At 36.2% G+C, this 21611-nt stretch overlaps 1 protein-coding gene across 1 annotated transcript in view; it reads left to right on the top strand.

The window, feature by feature from the left end:
* Positions 1-15435, top strand: part of LOC149773233 (endonuclease 8-like 3) — a 48160-nt gene extending 32725 nt beyond the window's left edge. The window contains exons 4-9 of the mRNA XM_089946576.1: positions 1517-1694; positions 3539-3574; positions 6563-6637; positions 10295-10461; positions 12236-13022; positions 14823-15435. Coding sequence (XP_089802702.1) covers positions 1517-1694; positions 3539-3574; positions 6563-6637; positions 10295-10461; positions 12236-13022; positions 14823-14984 — 1405 coding nt within the window. The 3' untranslated portion in view covers positions 14985-15435. The remainder of the gene's footprint in view (positions 1-1516; positions 1695-3538; positions 3575-6562; positions 6638-10294; positions 10462-12235; positions 13023-14822) is intronic.
* Positions 15436-21611: the final 6176 nt, after the last annotated feature.

The raw sequence follows: 21611 nt of genomic DNA, 5'->3' as shown, positions 1-21611 counted from the left end.
CGTACTTTACAAACCTTTCAGTTGAACATAATGTTTATCGTTGATGAGTCGAACTGTTAATTACGTTTTCCAGCTTTACAATAGCAGTTATTGGTATTTTGTTATACCTCACTGAAAACTGGTCAATCTTACGGAAAAAATCAACTGCCTTACTGAGACGGACTTGTCAGGGTTGCCAGGTCTGATTCAAATGCAGGTTGTGAGAGGGTGTTCTCATTTGTTGCGAAAAAACACTCAACATCTAGATCATCTGTGTCATTTGATACCTTGGAAGCAATACTAGTCATGAAATTGAAGTGGGGAGAATACTTCAAAATGGAGTTTGTCTAGAAGTTTCTTAGAAAGTGCAAAAGTACCATCTACCAGTCACATGAGTAGCTAAATATTGTAAGTTACAACATGGGTATAAACTGTAATCATTATTAAAATTTTACTTGTTGCCAGTACATACTGTAATAGTTTTTACACCTTACTGAAAATTGGTCCAACATACTGAAAATTTCGACTGACTTACTGAGAATGTCTCTTTAGGGTTGGCAGGTCTGCAGTATTATTAGCCCTTTGTGGGATCAGTGATATACAGTATTATTATCCTTTTGTGGGATCGGAGATATACAGTATTATTATCCTTTTGTGGGATCGGAGATATACAGTATTATTAGCCTTTTGTGGGATCGGAGATATACAGTATTATTAGCCTTTTGTGGGATCGGAGATATACAGTATTATTAGCCCTTTGTGGGATCAGTGATATACAGTATTATTAGCCCTTTGTGGGATCGGAGATATACAGTATTATTAGCCCTTTGTGGGATCAGAGATATACAGTATTATTAGCCCTTTGTGGGATCAGTGATATACAGTATTATTAGCCCTTTGTGGGATCGGTGATATACAGTATTATTAGCCCTTTGTGGGATCGGTGATATAAAATATATTTGGCAGGATGAATGCTTCTGCATGTTGTAAGACATGATTGATGGAAGCAGGAGTCATGGTGGCTTAGTGATTAGTATTCCATACTTGCAACTGAGAGGAGTGCAGGTTAGAATTCTGGCATCAGATCAGCCCAGCCAGCTCTGTGGTGTGTTCATGATTGCAGCACTTTACTCCAGTTGCGAGGGCACTAAATTTCTCTTGTTGCTAACCATATAAAAAAAAACCACCTAAAAATGTGTATATATATATATATATATATATATATATATATATATATATATATATGACCCCCTGTGCAGAAGAATCTAAGGTCCCAACTACCTCCCCTTATGATGAAAAAGCTAAATCCCACCCAACTACCACTATGATGGTGAACCTAAGGTTCCACCTGTCTCCATCTGTGACGAAGAACCCCAGCATACAGAGGAGTTTGAGTTACCTAAGGTCCTACCCACTTGCCCCCATGATCAGCTTGTATTTCATCTCATCAGAATAAAAGAAAAAATGCTACTAAGAAAATATTTCTTCACTTTGACTGAAATCCTGTTTATTAATATTTCATTTTTCTGGTGAATAGAAATTCAGAAGCTTGCAGACAGAAATACATCGACCTAAATGACCTTGACATCTGCTCTCCCATCTTCAACTTCAAGAGAGCAATTGCCTTGGTATTGGAGCAGTTGGGCAGATTAGTATGTGATGTGCTTCTCGACCAGTCTGTTCTTCCAGGAGTTGGAAACATCATCAAAAATGAGGTAAATATTGGTTTGGACTGCCTGTTTTCTTGTAGGAGATGAAAATAATTTTTATCAAGTTCATGTGTTATGGGTCATACTGCACTAACCTCCTGATCATAATTTTGATTTGCATTTTTAGCTCTACTGATCATAGACCAGAAGAATTTATGCAATGGCTTTTATAGCCAGTGTCCAGCCATCTGTTAGCACAAGTTACTGTTAGTTACTGCTGCTCCTCCTAAATACTTGGAAAATTGCTGTGAAACAGTACACATCAATTTATCCAATGGTTTACTTGGTCCGGAATGAAAATGGTGCCACTTTGACATCCAGTATATTTGCTGCAGGATCAATCTTGAAAAATGTGGTATCACTATTTATGGATGGTCATATAACATGGGGTTGTCAATAAAAGATTTCTTATGAGGTCAAGTTGGTCCTGATGAAAATGGTGTCAATCTTTTGTCTAATATGGATACCAGTGACCATTTTAAAATCTTATTGCTTCTTCTAATGAATGGAGAGAGTGAGTCGTGCTCTCCCCTAAGGGAAGAGCAGCACCCACTTTCATCGAGAATGGCAGAGTGAGTCAGGCCCACCATCCCCACCTATCCACTCCCATAAAGGGAGAGCAGCAACCTCAACTTGCCCCCATCTCAGTGCAGGCTGAATGTGAATCACACACCTCACCCAACCCCCCACCAACCTCAAGGGCTAGCAGCAGCCTTCAGTCTGGGGTCTGTTGTCAGCAGTGGGATCAAGCAACCTGGTAAGGAGAGAGCTCAGATCAAAGTGTTTCAAATCTGAGAAAGGTCTTTGAAGAGATGCCTGACTGGTCTTTGCCCAGTCACCAACCACTAGGTACTGGGTTGGTCATTGGAACCCCTATGGTATGGAGATAGGAATAGGGTCAAGTCTCCCCACCCTCCTCACCAGACTGCTGTTTCATCCCATTGGGAATTAGGAATGGCTTACATATGCCAAATTAGGTAAGGGGATCAGATCAACATCCTGCTCTTCCCAATTAGCCTTCTAAATTGGTACTGGATGTGAGTTCTTCCACAACCAAGAAATGATTGATGTTTCCCTGCATCCAGCTTTGGATATCTGGGCCTTGGCCATATGGTAGTGATGCTATTGCTGCATCGCATGCCGTAGACCAGTATGGTGTTACAAAGTGGGTAGAAAAATGTTTGGGGATGGACCTTCTTTCCCCAAATGCACTCGGTGGGTGGAGAATTGATCTTACTCACCTGCTGAATCCACAGCTAAGGACGGTCTGTTAGCTCCCTAGAAGGTGCTACCAGTTAAAGTTCCTCTCTCTCTCTCCCCCCCCCCAACCATATCTCCCCCAGAGACATTGGGTTATGTAGTCCTACCTTCCTGTGAGGGAGTGGTGAAGATGTCCTTTCTGTCCATTTCATTGTGCATGAGTTTTGATACAGAGTAGATTGATATGGTACACACACACACACCCGGGTCCCCTTTTCCTCTCACCTATCTGTAAAGGGGGCAGAGGAGGAAGAGAGCTGGTCTTTCGATAAAGCGGTTCAAATGTTATAATGTACACAACACGCTTTGCTATATCTCATTGTGTAATTTATGAAAATTAGTTTGAAAGGAGACTGTTGTAACTAATATTCATTCTAGTCTTTGTTTTGAATTAGTGAATGAATGAAAAGTAAATTATGTTCGAATGTGATCAGTGCTGATTCACATATTGTGCAGTTTGGATACATCCTCAGTAGTGAGATAGTCACTTGATTGCAGATAAAATTCAATTTTCCTGCAAGAAAATGCTTCATAAACTGATGTTAATAAACTTTAAGTTTGTCTTTTCACAATGCTTTTTCTCTTTACAGGCATTATTTGATAGTGGAATCAGACCCAACACAAAGGTAAGTAGAACAAAATAATTATTTAACTGATGGAGCCTTTGCAAGTGTTTTTACATTAATGTAGATAATTTGATGGATATTTTGCATAAAAACAATGATTATATTCCTTTTATAAATATTAAAGGTGTGTTATTTAAATTTAAACAAATGGCTAAGTGCAGGTGATGTGTTTGTGGTCAATCCTGATGTATTAATTTCTGACCAGAAATGTAACCACATTTTGTAGGTGGCATTCAAACTAAATTGTTTAGGTGTCACAGCTGTCTATATTTAGAAGGGAACCAAAGTCAGCTTGTCCATCCATTACACTTTTGTTTACCTAATATCTCTGGAAGCATGTTCATGAAATTTGGTAAGCTTTATGATACCTCATGTCCTGTAAAAATGGAGTCTGCCAGATCAAAACATAAAGATTATCCAATTTTTATTACAAATTCTGTCCATCTGTCATACATTTGTCTTGTTAACGTCTTGAGAACTATCTGATATATTTTAATGAAACTTGGATCATGACTAGACAATGCATCTTTAAAAGAAAGGGCTCTGTCCATTCGGCATTTTAAGAGTTGTCCCCATTTGTACAAAAAATATTGTGTCCATCCCACTATTGACAGTTATTATCTTCTTAACTATCTGAGATGTATGCATTTGTTTATATCACATATAAGAATGTCCTTGACTTGATTATTACTTTTAGAGCAGGTAGTATATGCAGGCACTTGTTTACTGAAAGATCTAATTTTGTTTTGGCTATTTGGGATTTTTTAAAATTTTGTTGCATTCGTCAGTCTTTTTCCTATGTCCTATTGAGATGCAAATCTGGTTTTGAGAACAGTATTTAATTTTGTTTTGATCTTTGCTTTGCAAATATCGATTTTGTTGGTTATACAAACTGCCATTTTTATTAGTACTTAAGTCAGTACATACATTGAATGGGGGGGGGGAAGGGTCTAGTTGTTTCTACAGAATGATAATTTTTCATTCTTTATATTTTTGGTTTGTACCAGCAATTAAATCCAGCAGAATAATTAGTCAATGACAACCAGGAATTGGCAATTCAAGTAATAAAAAAAGTATTTTGAAGCCTTTTCCACTCACTAGACTGTAGTATTCCATTGAACCTGGAAAACTAGTAAATCACTCCCTCACTATCAGGTCTTTCATTATAACATGGTTCCTGTTGTGAGGCAAGTAGAGTCATGGATTCCATTTGATTTGGCAATAGTGAAATTAGCCAACCTCAGGTAACATTGTTTGAATACCATTGGATAAGCTATGTCATGTGGAGACTTTATAAATCCTTTAATTATACCACCTGTGTCAGTTTGTATCCAGTGTAGTCTACCATATTAGATTTCGCCAGATTAACTTGTCTCCCTTTTATTGTTTACAGTAGAAACCAAATGCTTGGGAGATCTTACAATGACATATATTGCTGACAAAAGTAGGAAAATACTATTAAATCAGATTATCATGCTGCTAAAGCTGGAGTGTCTTGCTGCAAAGACATCAGATATTGGCTTTGAAATTTTGTATGAGGCCTATTTAGCAGAGGCACCCAGAATTTTGTTTACTTATGGGCATGTGCAAAACAAGGTTCTTGGATAATATATGGTAGTGCTAACAGATATTTTAAAAGTCCTAATTGTAACAAAATGTTTGACATTATTAATATTAAAGGCAGTGTTTTGAATGATGCAGATAAAATGTCAAGGCTGCCATTGTAGGATTTGAACACTTTTAAAGGGGACACTAAACCCTGTTATTGTGAAAGAAGACTATCAGAAATTATACACATCCTTGTAAATGAATCCTGACACTCCAGGTGGGCTGGTAAATAAAGTACAGCTTGATATTGGGTTATATTATTTGTACAGAGGGATGGGAAATACTTTGAAAAAGCACATTCAAAACTTTTCAAGATTCATCAGGAAAGAGATTTGTGCACAAAAAAAAAGTTTATGAACTAACCAAGTTATCAAGGTACAGACAAAGGGAACATCTCTGGTGCGATACCATATTTCTCAGAGGACAAATATTGCCCACTGTCATCATTTAAAAAGTACCTCACTTAAACTCCATTAATTATAAATTTAGTTTCTTGTTTTTCTAGCTGTTAACTCAGTTGAATGAAATGGAGTTTTGGTGAGATAAATTTGTTACATAGCTTGTTAATGATTGTATGCAAGATCTAGGGGGTCCGTGTTCATTTTGTCCAATATGAATTGCCCATGGACCCCATAAATCTTGTATATGATTACTCAGAATCATTAATTCATTATAAGGCAGTCTTACTATAGCATGATATACTCTGTGGCTGCCTTGGGCATTGTTACAGTAAGGGAATATTAATTAATACCGAAAGAGTCATTTTACTTACTCTACTCGAAATCTCTCTTGTTAATTTGCCAATCATTTTGTTGGAATTATTCCAGAGGAAAAATATACAACCAGTTAAGCACTCCTGACATGTGAGCTTTTCATCTTTCTATCCTTCTTGCCCTGCCTTAAAAGGGAAAAATGCATTTGACAACTCCCTAGGTCCGTTGTTCAGCCTTTAAAACAACTCCCTAGGCCCATTGTTCAGCCTTTAAAACAACTCCCTAGGCCCATTGTTCAGCCTTTTTCATTCAGTAATACTAAGATTAGTATCAAAGTTCATGCACTATTAATATTGTTGTGTAATGATGAATCTGTGCTTGTGTATTTAGTTTGGAATACAGCATACATTCATTTATGTTGTTTCTTGTAGTGTATTTTGTCTATATAATTAAGCCTTGGGTAGAATAAGAAAATGAGCATATAATAAAAAGGTTACTGCATTTGTATAGGAATATATGAACTCATTTTGTCGGATGGATATACTGCACTCCCAAGGTCGTGCAGTATTCCGTCCGAAAAACTTCTTCATATTTTCCCATACAAATGCAGTAACCTATAACTATGTTACTTTTCTACTAATTGTAATATTTTTTTCATGTCATTCAGGTAGAAGAATTATCAGAAGAACATGTCAGTCACTTGGTGAAGATGACCAGAGATTTTACCATGATCTTCTACAAAGTAAGACTATTTAAAAATTAAATACAGTCAAACCCTGTTATCTCAATTACGTCAGGGGTGTCCAGCAATTGTCTACATAACTGAGTCACGATATATCAGGGTTTAGTTGACAAATCTACTGCAGAACAATTATTATGCATCTGAAGCACCAAAAATCTGGAGTTTTCTTTCTAAAAACAAATGGCATTTCTAAAGTTTAATAAAAGTACTAATTAAGTCATGCCAGGCTGCCGGAAAAAAAAAATTGGAGGTCTTTTAAATAAGATTAAGTAACAAGTCACACATTTTTACAACACTTATGTTACTGTAACAATGTGTCAGTGGTTTTAAGTTGTTTTTAGTTCCCTGTGAATAGCTTCACCCTTTTGGTAGCCTCAGCAAGGCATTAGTTTTCTCACACTGACCAAAATATGTGCCAGTTTCAGTACATGTGCATGTAGGACTGTACCTTTTTAAAAAGTATTTTCTTTTGTAAGTGTTGACTTTAAATAGCAGCAAAATGTAAGTGACCAAAATTGTATGTGAAAATTGATAGCTTTTGTTGATCATCAGAAGTTCCTTTTCACTGTATGCCAGAATTTACCGATATAATTTGCCTCTGTACTGGTAAAAAATATGAGGCTGTCAATATTCATTTACCGTCAAACTGTATATGTGTTTAAAGTCTTTAAAGTTAACTGTCTCAACATCAAATTCTGTCATAAGCCAACTTATTCTGTTCATATAGTTATAGTTCCCTATCCCTCCTGACTTTGATCAATGACCATTGGCAACAACAGAGCTCCAGAAGGCGAGTTGGTATATCAGTTTGATTGATTGCAAGGCTTTGATATGCGATTTAGCTTAAAGATAGAACAGTACAAATGAAAGCACTCCTCTTTGTTTCATTGATTTTACTCCTATCAGCCACTTTCTGTTTCATTCTGTTTGGGTTGATGAATCTATAATCTTGGCATAGCGATGGACAACTTCATTTAAACAAAACAATTTGGAAGGTATGGATTTTAAAAAAAAAACATTTGTGATTTTATGTACTGTTGTTCAAAACAAATTAATAACTGTGTTTGTTTTTGAGAGGGAGGATACCAGCTTGGTTTGGAATTTTGTCGGTTTCTATTTATAGATGATTGTAAATCACATGATCTAGCCATGCTGAAGTTGAAGGCTTGCACTCAGCAAGCATGGAAACACTTTAACTGTTTACTTTATAAGTGAACTCTGAATCAGAGTTGTTAATTGTTTATGGATTCAGTATTGGTGACTGACCGTGACAATATAGGAATGGGATTATGCTATAGTTTGTTACACAAAGCATTGTGGATTTTATCCTATCTGTAATTCTGTCAATTTTCAGGTTAGCATCATTAAATGTAGCTAAAAGTACCCAATTCATTTTAAATATATAGTGTAAAACGATAAGATGAAATTCGCGATGCTGTGGAACAAACTTTATTGTTGTGATGTTGACATGTGACAGCGTCCATTATGAACACAACTCATGTAAAGGTCAGAAATGCATTCGTTCAGTTTCCTTACTCCAAAGTATTGTTTACAACATAATTTTCTCCACTCTATGCAAGTGATAAACCATGCATTGATGAGATTCATTGATTACCATTTGTACCAGTAAAATTTGGTCTTGTACTGACATTTTCCATCCTTGTCGGTACAGTGTACTGGTAGTAACGGAAATGCCGGATCATGTAAAAAATTCTCCAAGATGGACATCAGAAGTTGCATTTCATCAAATTAAGCAGGTCCACGTTACTTCTGACTGAAACTTATGCTCAACAGAACGGGGTTATCGACTTAACCGAGGTCAAGATAAGCAGGGAAAAATTAGCATAACAAAGAAGGATTTTTTGGGGACCAGAACAAAATGCTCGACATAGATGGGTTCTTGAGATAACCGAGGTCGAGATAAGTGGGTTTGACTGTAGTGTTCATTAAGAAAACTTTGATTCTGAAGATTTTGGTATGTTAAATGTTTTTGGACTGGTTATGGACCTGAAAATATTATGTGATGTTCTGTTGTCTGTCAACAAGTGTCATCATTACTCATTTTCAACTTGTTGCAGGATCACCTTGAAACCAATCTAACATCCAGCATGGTCACCAAGGCAGCCATCTTCAAAATCTTTAACCATCTGGAATGGATGTCAATATGGTTATTATTTTTAGCTCTAGAAGAATTCATGCCATGGCTTATCTGTCATGGTCAAGAAGAATTCATGCCATGGCTTATCTGTCATGGTCAAGAAGAATTCATGCCATGGCTTATCTGTCATGGTCAAGAAGAATTCATGCCATGGCTTATCTGTCATGGTCCAGAAAAATTCATGCCATGGCTTATCTGTCATGGTTCAGAAGAATTCATGCCATGGCTTATCTGTCATGGTCCAGAAGAATTCATGCCATGGCTTATCTGTCATGGTCCAGAAGAATTCATGCCATGGCTTATCTGTCATTCAGAAGAATTCATGCCATGGCTTATCTGTCATGGTCAAGAAGAATTCATGCCATGGCTTATCTGTCGTGGTCAAGAAGAATTCATGCCATGGCTTATCTGTCGTGGTCAAGAAGAATTCATGCCATGGCTTATCTGTCATGGTCCAGAAAAATTCATGCCATGGCTTATCTGTCATGGTTCAGAAGAATTCATGCCATGGCTTATCTGTCATGGTCCAGAAGAATTCATGCCATGGCTTATCTGTCATGGTCCAGAAGAATTCATGCCATGGCTTATCTGTCATTCAGAAGAATTCATGCCATGGCTTATCTGTCATGGTCCAGAAGAATTCATGCCATGGCTTATCTGTCATCCATCCACTTTGTTATCATTACTCCTCCTAAACAACTTGCAGAATTGCCTTAAAAGTTTATGCACACATTCATCCAAAGCCTAGTCGGTCCTAGATAAAAATCGTGCTGTTCAGACATCCAATTTGAATGCCATGGTGGCCATCTTGCTTTTGGTACTCTACCAGAACAGTCAGTCATATTGATAATGTGATTCGGGAATATATTTGAAGGAGAGGTCAGATTTTTCAATAAATTATGTTTTTCCAAGAATACTTACCTGATCATATTAAAACTCCACACAGTCATCCTGCCATGCAAGCATCTTTGTTGGTATATCACATTGCTTAAAAACTAGCAATACTTGGTTATGGCAAGGGGAGGTAATGGGCAATAATTAATGCTCTTTGCCAATATGATATAAACTGAAAGAAATGTATTTCAATCTTTTTATAAGACTGGATTCAGGTGGTAGCAGGCTTATATCCATAATGTTAATATGAATGGGTAAGTGTTCAGTAGGAAACATTATTTACCAAAACATTTGCTTTTTACTATTCAGAATAGAACAGAACAGAAAAGTCTCTTGTGTGATAATTCTGGTTATGTGAAAATTTTTCTTTTTCTTTACTTTCTGAGTAATTTTTGTTGCAGTATATTCATTTAGTAAAATGAAAATTCTTTTTTGTTTGTCCTTCCAGAGAGAAGCCCATTGCTCTACATTGTCATTATTGTTTTATCATTGGCTAGTAGTGTAACAGTAAGTGTTTGTAGCATTCAGAGTAAATGCAAAATGGGGGAAAATTCATCTAAATAAGAGCTAAGTGTCAATTGAAATGTTCCCCTTCTTTTTCTTAGTGTAGGAAGGAGGGAAAAACGCTTCAACCATACATGAAAATTTACAAGAAGAGAAAGTGTGCTCAGTGTGAACGTAAGGTCATCATTTGTCGCCTTGGTGATGACAGCAAGAGGGTTACCTATTACTGTGAGGCTTGTCAGACCAATGACCTGAAGAAATCTCAAAGGCAGGTATTCATTTTTGGCAATTTTTGGAGGAGGCTATCTTTCACAATTTGTAGCAACAGTTTTGTTAATGGATGTACAAAATAATATCAGGGGTCAAGCTAGACCTGAAATTTAGAGAGAAATGAATTCTCCTTTTGTACAGAATAGGTAGAAGTGAGAGCAAAGCAGTATAAAATATGTGTTCTTTTAACTGATAAAGGTACAGAAATTACAGAATTGTAATTGCAAGTTAGTAAAAGAGCTGAATCAAATGCCATTTGCAAAATTTTTTGTTTGCCTTCTGAACCTTCATTATTAAAGAGCAGTTATTTTTAAACATAGTTTGAACATTCCCTAGGTCTATAACATGTAGATGAGAGCACATGCACAAGTATCTTCACACCATAGTGTTCTTCCTAATTTCATTGTTGCCATAAAACATTACTGTAACTGTCATTGACGACAAACTGAAGCATAAAAGTTGATAAATGAATCATCTTAACCCTTCTTTCCAACCAAATCAATACAGCTAAGAACAAATATGACACTGCACATGGCACATGGATGCATCTCTTTTTAGAAAGAGTGACTTATTATAATTGCTCACTTTCTAGCTTCATTACAACAATCCATTGATAGGAATGAAAAATGTATGGTTTTAGTATTTGTCTGCATACTTGTAATAACATTGTGTATTTGATATTTGCTTCACTGCTTGTTTTTGTATTTACATGAAGTCAGAAAACAACATTGACCTTACAGCGCTTCTCAAATTCCACAATGTAGCATTGTCTCATGAGTTTCTGACCTACATAATGACAATTTAGATGGAATCTTTTTAATAATTAGACAATTGCTTTATTTATATTTTCCTTAATTTATTTGCCCACTGATTAAAAAATGCAGGACACTTTGATGAAGAACAGCGATGTTGGCCATTACTGCCCCATGACAGGGTTATTTATGGTTTCAAACTGATTTTATAATAATATAAACATGGCAGTTAAATTCACCAAACAAATTCAGACAGTTCTTTTCTATTCTTAAAATAGAAATTGTTATTTACATATTAATGTTTAAGTTTTGAAACACAAGTTGGTATGTTTTCATCATGAAATGACAAAATTTTCAAAATTTGGGCAGGGATAACTTGCTCATGAAAGGGTTTATGGTCAATCAGCGATTAAAACACATACCTGTGAATATCCTAGAGGTCCTTTATTGGCACAAATGGTATCAACACCAGCTATTTGAGGTATGTAATACATCTCACTTTGGAACTACTTGGTCAAAGGAGCATCTCAAAATCATAAAATATGGTAACCAAATGTACAGCTGAAAAGTCACAGGCAAAGTTTAACTTTATCTAGGCGACTTAGTCACCCACTTCACCTGGTAGCGTGACCCCTGCATAATATGTACTCTGCACTCTGCTATTTCCAACAAAAGTTTAAATATCTCTTATAATACAGTGTTCTACTTATGTCAGTTCATGTAAGCAATATACAAATAACGTATGTTTCAAGTGAAGCCATCTTTTAGTAAGATATGCTCCAACAAGTCTGTATCATAAAAACACAAAAATAGAAGTTATAAATCTTATGCAACTTCATTATAATTGGATATCATTGCCAAGAACTAAATGGAAAAATAAATGAAGTAGCCCCCCCCCCCATTAAATTTGACAAAATTTGTCTAATCCATGACCATAATACTTAGAGAAACAGTAACTGAATTTTTTTTAAAAAGACATGAGTGCAGTCACATTTACAAGCAAATTTCTTTTTTTTCCAGAAAACTACCCACAAAGAATAGTCTGTTAGGCTGGGTGAAAATGGGTGAAGAGACTGACTCAGAGAAAAAAGATTGGACATGCCAGCAGTGTACTCTCATCAACAAACCTGGTAACAAGAACTGTGAGGTTTGTTGGGCTCCACAGTCCAGCAATTTTAACCTGGCTGTAAATGAAACACATTCTGAAGATCAAACCTGGTTGGAAATACCTTCAGTAGCTACATTTCAGAGTAGGACAGTTAGCAATAATAGTGACTCCAGCAATGGTTCTATGCCAAGGAAGAGAAAAGGAGAAGATCTGAATGACACTAAACAGGGAGCTTCAAAATGTCCTAAGGTTTCAAATACATTTGGTGACTTTGAACAAAATGCATCTGCACAGAATGTCAAAACTAAATATAAATTTAAACGAGTTAATCAGAATACATCAGTGAGTAGTAATACACCATCAGCCATGAATAACCATGACCAAAATATACATGTTAATGTCAATAACTTCCAGTTAAATTTGAGTGGTCCTAATCGATTAGATGCTACAATCGTAAAAAATAACCAAGTCTTACAGAATCACAGACAGTCCAACATAAGAGTTCAAGAAAGGAGCCAATCAGAATCAGGTATGCAAGCACCAGTGAAAAACATCCAATCAGATTCGGATGTGATGAGTAGAATTCCATTATGCCCTGGCCACAAGAAGAGATGTACCATTATCCAGGTTTTCAAGAAGGGACCCAATTATGGCAGATGGTTCTTCAGCTGTTCATTCAGATCTTGTAAATTCTTTGAGGCAAGTCAGATCCTTAAATTCTTTGAGGCATGTCAAATCCTTAAATTCTTTGAGGCAAGTTAGATCCTTAAATTCTTTGAGGCATGTCAGATCCTTAAATTCTTTGAGGCATGTCAAATCTGTAATGTTAAATGCAGCAGCATGTAATGAATTGAAACTCTTTAAGATGAATCTTGGATTGTTGGCCATTATCAAATATTTGCAAGAAAATTTGAAAAAGTTTCTTTCTTGTCTAGACTCCTTCGCAACTGATATATATATATATATATATATATATATATATATATATATATATATATATACACACATATACCTCTCCCACGATAGGACAGCTCCATTGGCCTTAGTGGTTAGAGCATCTGCCTCAGATGTGCTAGGTCACAGGTTCAGAGCCCAACCAAGTCATACCAAAGACATATAAATGGTACTAGGTGCTCAGCATTAAGAGACAAGTCTTAGGACTGGTCAACCTGGTGTCAGGATAATGTGACTAGGTGGGACATGAAGCTACATGTCTGTGGCATAATGCACACTCCCATGATAACCTATGCACAACGGGGTCCAAAAACATGCACTGCATATTAGGCAAGTGTGTGAGTTACTACCAAGGGATCAAATAAATTAAGAATGGGATGCCTTCCCCACTGGACATCAAGAAAAACTTTGGAGGGGTAATGATGCTGTTGAATGGCCGAATACTTGGTTTATAGCCCTTAACCCATCCTCTGAAACATCATTAACAACATTTTCCAAGAGGTTCAACAGCGATAACTTGTACTCAAAAATGTCTATAATGTCACAGATTTTTGTTTTTCTTAGTTGCATGCAGATTTCTCACCCCACTGGTAAAAACTCAGAGATATTTTCTTGACAAGTACCTTGTTTAGATGTTGAGAAAGTGCACAAACAATTCTTTAATGCCAAAAAATGTCAAAAGTTAGTCAGGAACATTGTGGAGTTCCTCCTTACTTTGAGCATCTGGCAATTTTTTTCATATAGCTGAAAAAGTCACAAACAATCATTGCTGTTTTTTATACAATTCCTTCCTTTTGGTTCTCCACTTCTGTTGTGACTGAGGTCGTCGGTTCGATCACCAACTGAGTCATACCAAAGACTTATAAAAATGGTACTAACAGCTGCCTTTTTTGACACTCAGCATTAAGAGGTTAGTGTTAGGTCTGGTCAGCCTGATGTTAGGATAATGTGATTGGGTGGGACATGATGCTACATGTCTGAGACATGATGCCCCAGTGCTAGACATCACTATAAACTGCCACACTGAAGACATCGTAGTGATATGACTGAAAATTTTTTAAAGCTACATTTTAAAAAAATCCAAATCACACAAAATCTGCTGTGACATTGAATAGAGAAGTTAAGAAAGCAAGAGGCACCTGCTTCTCTTTTAGCACAATCTACTATCTCTGCACATCCCTGTTGGGGAATATAGAAGAGAAGGACAAAAGTTGGAGCTGGGTCCATTGAGAAGTTTTTGGAAAGTGGGACCTGGTGACACAAAGCATTCTTTAGAATTCTTAAGTGGATTTCAAGTTTCGATTTGCCATCTTTATTCACTTATCAGTCGAGTCAAACAGCAAACATAAAAGATCATGATCTGATGTCACATAATGCGCCTGCAGATCAGGATCTGTGTTGTTTGTTCTACTGATTACTCCTAACCTTACAGAACCAGATCTGCTGGCTCATTATACAGTGACTGATCTTGGTCTCTGCAGTTTTGCAGTTGGACTCCTAAGCAAATATGTATGGTAGATATAATGGGTTTCTTCTAAATTTCAGTGGGCTGATGTAGGATTCCCTATCTGTAGTGGCCATGGAAAGCCATGCACCATTCGAACTGTGATGAAACATGGACCAAATAATGGCAAGAAGTTTTTTGTATGCCAGTTTCCAAAGAATAAACAGTGTGACTTCTTTGAATGGGCTCGAGGATATGATTGAATTTAAAACTCGAAAATTATGTGTGTGGAATTAGTTTACAAGATGTGAAAAAGGACTGAAACTTGAAAGCTAAGAATAATGTTGTGATCCTGCGATTTATTGTGTAAATTTCAGTTGTTACTGCTATTTCTCGAAGAGAATTTAGGTTTATGTGTGATTGCAGAATGTTTTATTCTAATAGGCTGGCAGTAAAGTCAACAGCTGCAAAAACCCTTAAATGGTATACTTACCTGAAATCAAGATTTTTCAGCTAATTATATGAAAATCTGGATTTTTATATTTGTATATAATATTCTGGCAAGTAACATAACTGTATTTGCCCAGTAATATTGTCAACTTGTCCAGGGCCACAAAACACTGGATTTTTCCACCCTAGAACAATAATAGTACAAGGGGTCTAATTGTATACCTTGCTTTTAAGGTAAACAGAAATAAAGTTTCTTCATTGTCAGCAGTTTTAAGCCTCAGTTTAAAAAATGGCTGTATCACATGTTGGAAACAAAACTGATTACTGTTATTTATACATAATATATTTTCTCGCAATATAAAGGTCTTCATGGACGTCAGAGACCAGTCGAAATGTCACCATCATTTCAGATTTATTTTACTTATACTTTTGTCATGATAGTTGATAGTAATAAATAATAGTAGTTTGTGCTTTCAAAATTTAGGAGAAAAACAACTTGGGTCAGCATCTACATCAACCACCACCACAAATAATAAGACTCACTGTAAATTATTGTTAGAATGCTTCTTTTTCTCATTGTAATTGGTAGTTACAAAATGGATTATAGAATAATAATTTAGCTCGACTTGTACTGCAATTTCCATATGACAAGTCTTCATGAATTATTTTCTGATTGAAAATACATTCTCAAACTTCTGAAAAATGATCTAAATTAAATGAATCAAAAATATTTTAATACACACATTCAGGGATGGTCCTGGCTTTTAAAAAGCTGTCGCCAAAAAAATCGCCAACCTCAATATTTTGTCGCCAATTTTCAAAAAGTGTCGCCAAAAAAAGTAGTGTACATTTTTCCAAGTGTTAATTTAGTCTATTAATGTAACAGGCAATGAAAATTACAAAAGATGGATTAGTTAATACTTTAATTACAACAAGCATTAACAAAATGTTACAAAGTGTTACATGAAGATCCGTCGCGATTTTAGGGCTGCCCACTTGTTGAATGCAGTTTCAAAGTCTAATTTTTCACATCTGTACATGCTGATTCTCATTAAATTCTCGAGAGATGAGATGCAGAGCTTATTTCTGATGTCAGTTTTTATGAGGTTCATCTTACTGAATCCACGTTCACAGTCCTCAGTGCTGACAGGTGACACCAGTAGTCTCTCAGCAGCCCCCCCCTCCCCCCCCCATGGCTAGCTTCATAAAGCTTGTAGCGAATTGCTTCCTAAATCCCAAGAATGATCACTGAATGCTGTATAAATTTTCTCGACAAGAAAAATAGGATCCATTCCCACGAATGAAACTTACACAAGTCAACACCTGGCAATATTGGACCGTATATATAAGCATAAATTCACACCCAATTTAGGGATTCTTTCACTCCTGTATTTTGAGAAATAAATAATTATTATTAATTATGCAAAACTGTTCTTTTTTGCTATTTCTTGTTGCGGAGTTTAAGTCTCTGCAGCCGTAAATCAGGACTGATGGCAAAAGGAAAAGATCAATGAGTAAAATGCCGCACTGGCGACAGATGTAATTGTGATTTAGATTTTTTCCATTTGCTTTGTATTTATACACAGTAGTCGGTACTTCAAAGCTTATCAGTTTTCTATGAAGGTTCAGCAAAACTATTGTATTGGTATATGTATAAAAAAAACCAGAAGGATTAGCCATACAATTAATTGTATCTGTTCTATTCGCATCTTCAGAAGTCGGTCAGTTGTAGGTATAGTGCGGTAGCATGATTGACTGTATCACAGCATACAGTACTCAGCCCAGATGTCAGCATAAGCAGATTATGATGTAACAATGCACTGTAAAGATGGGGTTGTCAATAAGAACAAAGGATCGTTTGTGTAACAGATTGATTCCAATGCATTGCTTAGTCAAGTTTGTGGCTTCCTTTCGTTCTGCCTTTTAATTTATCCAGTCCAAATCATTGATTGTATGTACAAATTAAATAACCAAAAAGTATGTCGCCAAAAAAATCGCCAGATGGGATATTTTTGTCGCCAATAAGGGAAAAAAATCGCAATTTGCGACATTGGCGAAGCCCAGGACGATCCCTGCACATTCACACACACACACATATATATAGAGAGAGAGTTGAGACAAATTATATATACATGCCACATACATTACAAATAAAGATGATTTTAAAGTGTTACTGTTGGTATATCCAATTGTGATTTGCCTTAGGCATATAAATATGCATATAATTATGGTTTCAAGAGTAGACTTGCTTCTGTACTCTAGATCTGTGATGAATTTTGATTTATTAATTATTACTATAAAAAATTAATAAGAGAAAAAAATAATTCCCATTTTGTAATGAATTAAACATTACAGTTTCATTGAAATACCCTCTGCTTCCCTTTTTATCTCTCTCTCTCTCTCTCTTTTGCTGTAAGGGACAAAAATACATGGATTTCTATGGACTGAGACAAAAAAAGAATTTGATTGGATGAAACCTTGAACATGAACTAACACTAAGTAACTTTGAGGAATCTGGGTCTTTATAATTGTCCATGGGATTTTTCTATTGTGTTATACAATTCTTATGATACAGTCTTGCAGTAGCCTATGGAGACAAGTAGACCAGCTAGTAAATTCTGTAACAAACACATACTGAAATCTATTAAATACGTTATTTTGATTTTGGTATTTTAGGGTTTTTAACCAGTAATTAGGTTCTAAAACATATTAGTTTTAAATATTAAAATGTCTGAAGGATTCTCTCCCTTGCACTTTCTCACTCAGTCTGTTTTGGTTGCTCAGCATGTCAGTTTTACCTCAGCTGATCAAGATCACGCTGTCTCTGGGTCTTTGGTACTAAAACTGACAGACTAACTGACCAGCAAAGAAATGGAGAGTTGGACAATAAAATCTTATTGTCAGTCCCCACCCACACTCCCTGAGCTTTCTTGGTTAATTGATTAGCCAGCATATCCCAATAGATCCAGTTCTCTCACTGGATCATCATCTTAAGTCATGAGGGAAAATCAGTGAAAACGGAGTGTAGTAAACTTGTCCATGGCATGTGAAAATGTCTATGGACCTATGATGGTAAAACTGACCAACAGATTGACCAACACAGAGGGTGAAGCCAATTTTTGGGTAAGGAAGTAATGGAAAGTAAGTCATAACTGTACATAACTTTAAATGTTTGCATGACCTCTTGTTGGTTCATCATTTTGCTTAAACTATTCCCAACTTGTTTTGGTGTACTTATCTGTGATCGAATGACCATGCTTTCACTGTTTGGGATGCAAGCTGTGCAACGCTTCTAGTGTTCTACTTTCTTCATTTGTACCAACTTTCTTGCTTAAATCCTAAGCATCTCTTTTATTTATTTAGTTTATATAAGTGAAAATAAAAGCTCAAAAAAAGAAACTAAATTAACAATTTGAAAGGGCCTGAGAATAGCTAAAATAGATGCAGAACTACATTTTGTAGCAGTTACACTTGGAAGGGCTGTGGAGAGTTCACTCCCTCCATCAATATACAGTTTCCTGTTTGTAATCTTAAACTCATTTGGAACAAAAGTGTTTATTTGTTTGTGGTATAAATAAAATATATGTATAGTGTTATGCTGTACCTCTGATATACCACTAGTTGTGAGGCCCCGAGTGGCCGAGTGGTCTAAAGTGCTCACCGTTACGGATCACTGCCATCTCACCTCTGTCTGCATTGGTTCGAGTCTCGGATTCAGCTAATGTGGTTATGTGAGAAAGCTTGCCAGTAGCTTCTCGTGGGTCGGTGGTTCTTTCCGGGGGTTTTCCGGGTTCTTCCTCCGCCATTAATACCGGCCGACATGTATAGCCTATCTTGTGCTGAAAATGGTGTTAAACCCTACAACAACAACCACTTGTTGATTTAATGTATCATATAAAGGAAGCTAATCTTTACAGATAACAACTCCATAAAGCAGTATCAGTTAGCTGAATTCATCATTAACTTCCAATGAATAATACCTTCTTTTATCTACTCTTAGTAAATCAAGTGAAATAGAAACTTGGAACTTAAATATTTTTTACATTTCTAGCTTGAGGGTAATTTGTTTGCTGCAAGTTGTTCTCCTAGTATGTTTTATTTCTTGTGCAGTGAATACACCTATCATTCAATTGTGTCCATAGAATGGATATGTTATTACTGGTGGAGAATTTCCTCAACTGAAATATGTAAAAGCTACAACATGGCTTGATTAGTGAATTTTGTGAAATCTAAAAGTTACTTTCACAATTTTATGACTGTTTCAGTTTGAAATTTTTTATGAAATATGCTTTTTGTGTTAAAGTTAAGATTTTTTAAATTGACAATTGTTATGATAGGAAGGCCAACATGCCCCAGCAGAAGAGGATAATCAACTTGTTAAGGAGTTCATGGTGGGCTTCTTGTCTACAAGAACATCCTAAGTAAACGTTTGCAAATTATTTGTCTAAAAACAAGAGTCCCTTGAAGTTAGTGATGCTCTACTGTCAGAAAAGAATTGTCTGGAATTCAGGATAAGTCTCTTGCTTGCTTTTAACTGTTAAGTATTGAAATCACCTCTCATACTGAGCAATGGTATTGTGGTGATTGATGTAAGCTCGGCACCATTTTCATTAATGACCAACTAGAAATCATTTGCTGAAAACCGAATGGCAATATGATCATCCATTCAGGAGGAGTAGTGTTAAAAAAAATTGCAGATGGCTGTCATGGCAGCCATATTGGATGTAAGAAATCACACCATTTTCATTTCACACCATCTACACCATGCATTTGCAACTTCCTCCAGGCAAGTGATAAGTGATTTTAAAGCCACACTCTGTGATGTAAATAAACCAATAATACTAGAAAGCAGGGCAACTAAGCAACCAGTGCTCAGTAATAACAAGATATGTAAACTGGTCAACATGGTGACCCTATTGGTTGTCAGATTCACATCATTTTCATGTACAAAATAACTAGGCACCATAAGAAGCTTTCAGGTGAAAACCCCACATCGATATGACATTTTGTTTAGGTGTTGTTAGAGATAACAAGATTTTCCAAAGTTGGTTGGCATTGTGGCCATATTGGATGTCAGATTGGCTCCATTTTTTTATCACCATCCAGAAAAAAGTCTTTGGTGAAAACTCAGGTTCATGTGACAATCCATGGAGGAGGGTAACAAAAAGATTTTTAAAATGGCAGCCATGTTGGGAGTCAGATCATCACCACTCTCTTTTAGGACATAATTTAGATTATTAAAATGGTGACCATATTTGCTGTCAGATCCACATCAACTAGATGTTACAAGAAGTCTTCCAGTGGAAAAAATCCATATCAATATGACTTTCCATTTAGGAGGAGTGGCAAGGAAATGAGACTTAAGTGCCTTTGCCAAGGACACACAGACAACCAGTAGGGTTCTCTGCTACAATTATGTACTTCTGAGAGAGGAACTAGTATAAGGTGAAGTTGTTTGCATTGGCAACATACACAGTGAAGAGAATGTTGGCATACCTCTATGCTGTTTTCATGTATTGCGACTGAAATTCCATTACATGTGGTAATTATGGAATCTGCACTATCAAAAACAGATAGCTGATCAATATGGATACTTCCATGTGATCGTAAAATGAGACTGACCTAGTCTAAAGTACACTAAATTTAGCAGTTACAGTATTAAAATAGGAGAAATGAATTTTGCCACATTAGACAATATCAGCTTCTGAAAGCATAAATGAAATATAAAATATTGAAACGATAAAAGAAAGGTCGTCTGCTTGTTGTTGTTGTTTTTTTGGTTTTTTTATTATGCCTTTGAAGTCCAGGAAGTGAAAGTGACCAAGTGGAGCTAGAAATCTTTTTAGAGGTGCAGATCTGACGTAAGGCCAAACTGTGTACACTATAGACCAAATTTCACCCATTAATGATAAAACAAAATAAAGGTAGTTAAGAGTTATTTCAACAGTAGCAAAGATATACAAGGACTTTTTTAAAAAAAATAACCAGGATAACCTGTGAAGAAAATCTGGAAAATTCTTTTTCTTTAAAAAAGCCTAGGAGGGAAGCAATGACAAGATTTTGAAAATGGCTGCCATTGGGAGCATACTGGCTGCCAGACAGGTATCATTTTCATTTAGAACCAGCTGGACATCATAGAGCAACCCCTACCTTTTGGTGTCAACCCCTATTTGATATGTCCATTTATATCTTGTTGCTAATAAATTAAACTGTTGTTAGTTATACCTTCAGTGTGGCCATAATGGTTGCCATCTTTATGTTCTTCTTATAGCTACCAGTACACGTACTTCTCTTCTTTAAATAGATGGTCACACAGACATGGGATTTTCACTAACATAAATCTTCTCCAGCGTTGTTGGACCTTGTGCTGAATCAAGGTCACCATTTGAAAATCTTGTTACATTACTGTCTTAGTGATGCAGTTTCAGTTATTTATCCCA

This window comes from Sinohyriopsis cumingii, unplaced genomic scaffold, assembly GCF_028554795.1.
Source record: "Sinohyriopsis cumingii isolate HCF-2022 unplaced genomic scaffold, ASM2855479v2 utg000810l, whole genome shotgun sequence".
In the NCBI taxonomy this organism is placed as follows: Eukaryota; Metazoa; Mollusca; class Bivalvia; order Unionida; family Unionidae; genus Sinohyriopsis; species Sinohyriopsis cumingii.
The sequence above is the reverse complement of the archived record's forward strand: the minus strand, read 5'-3'. Positions and strand labels throughout refer to the sequence as shown.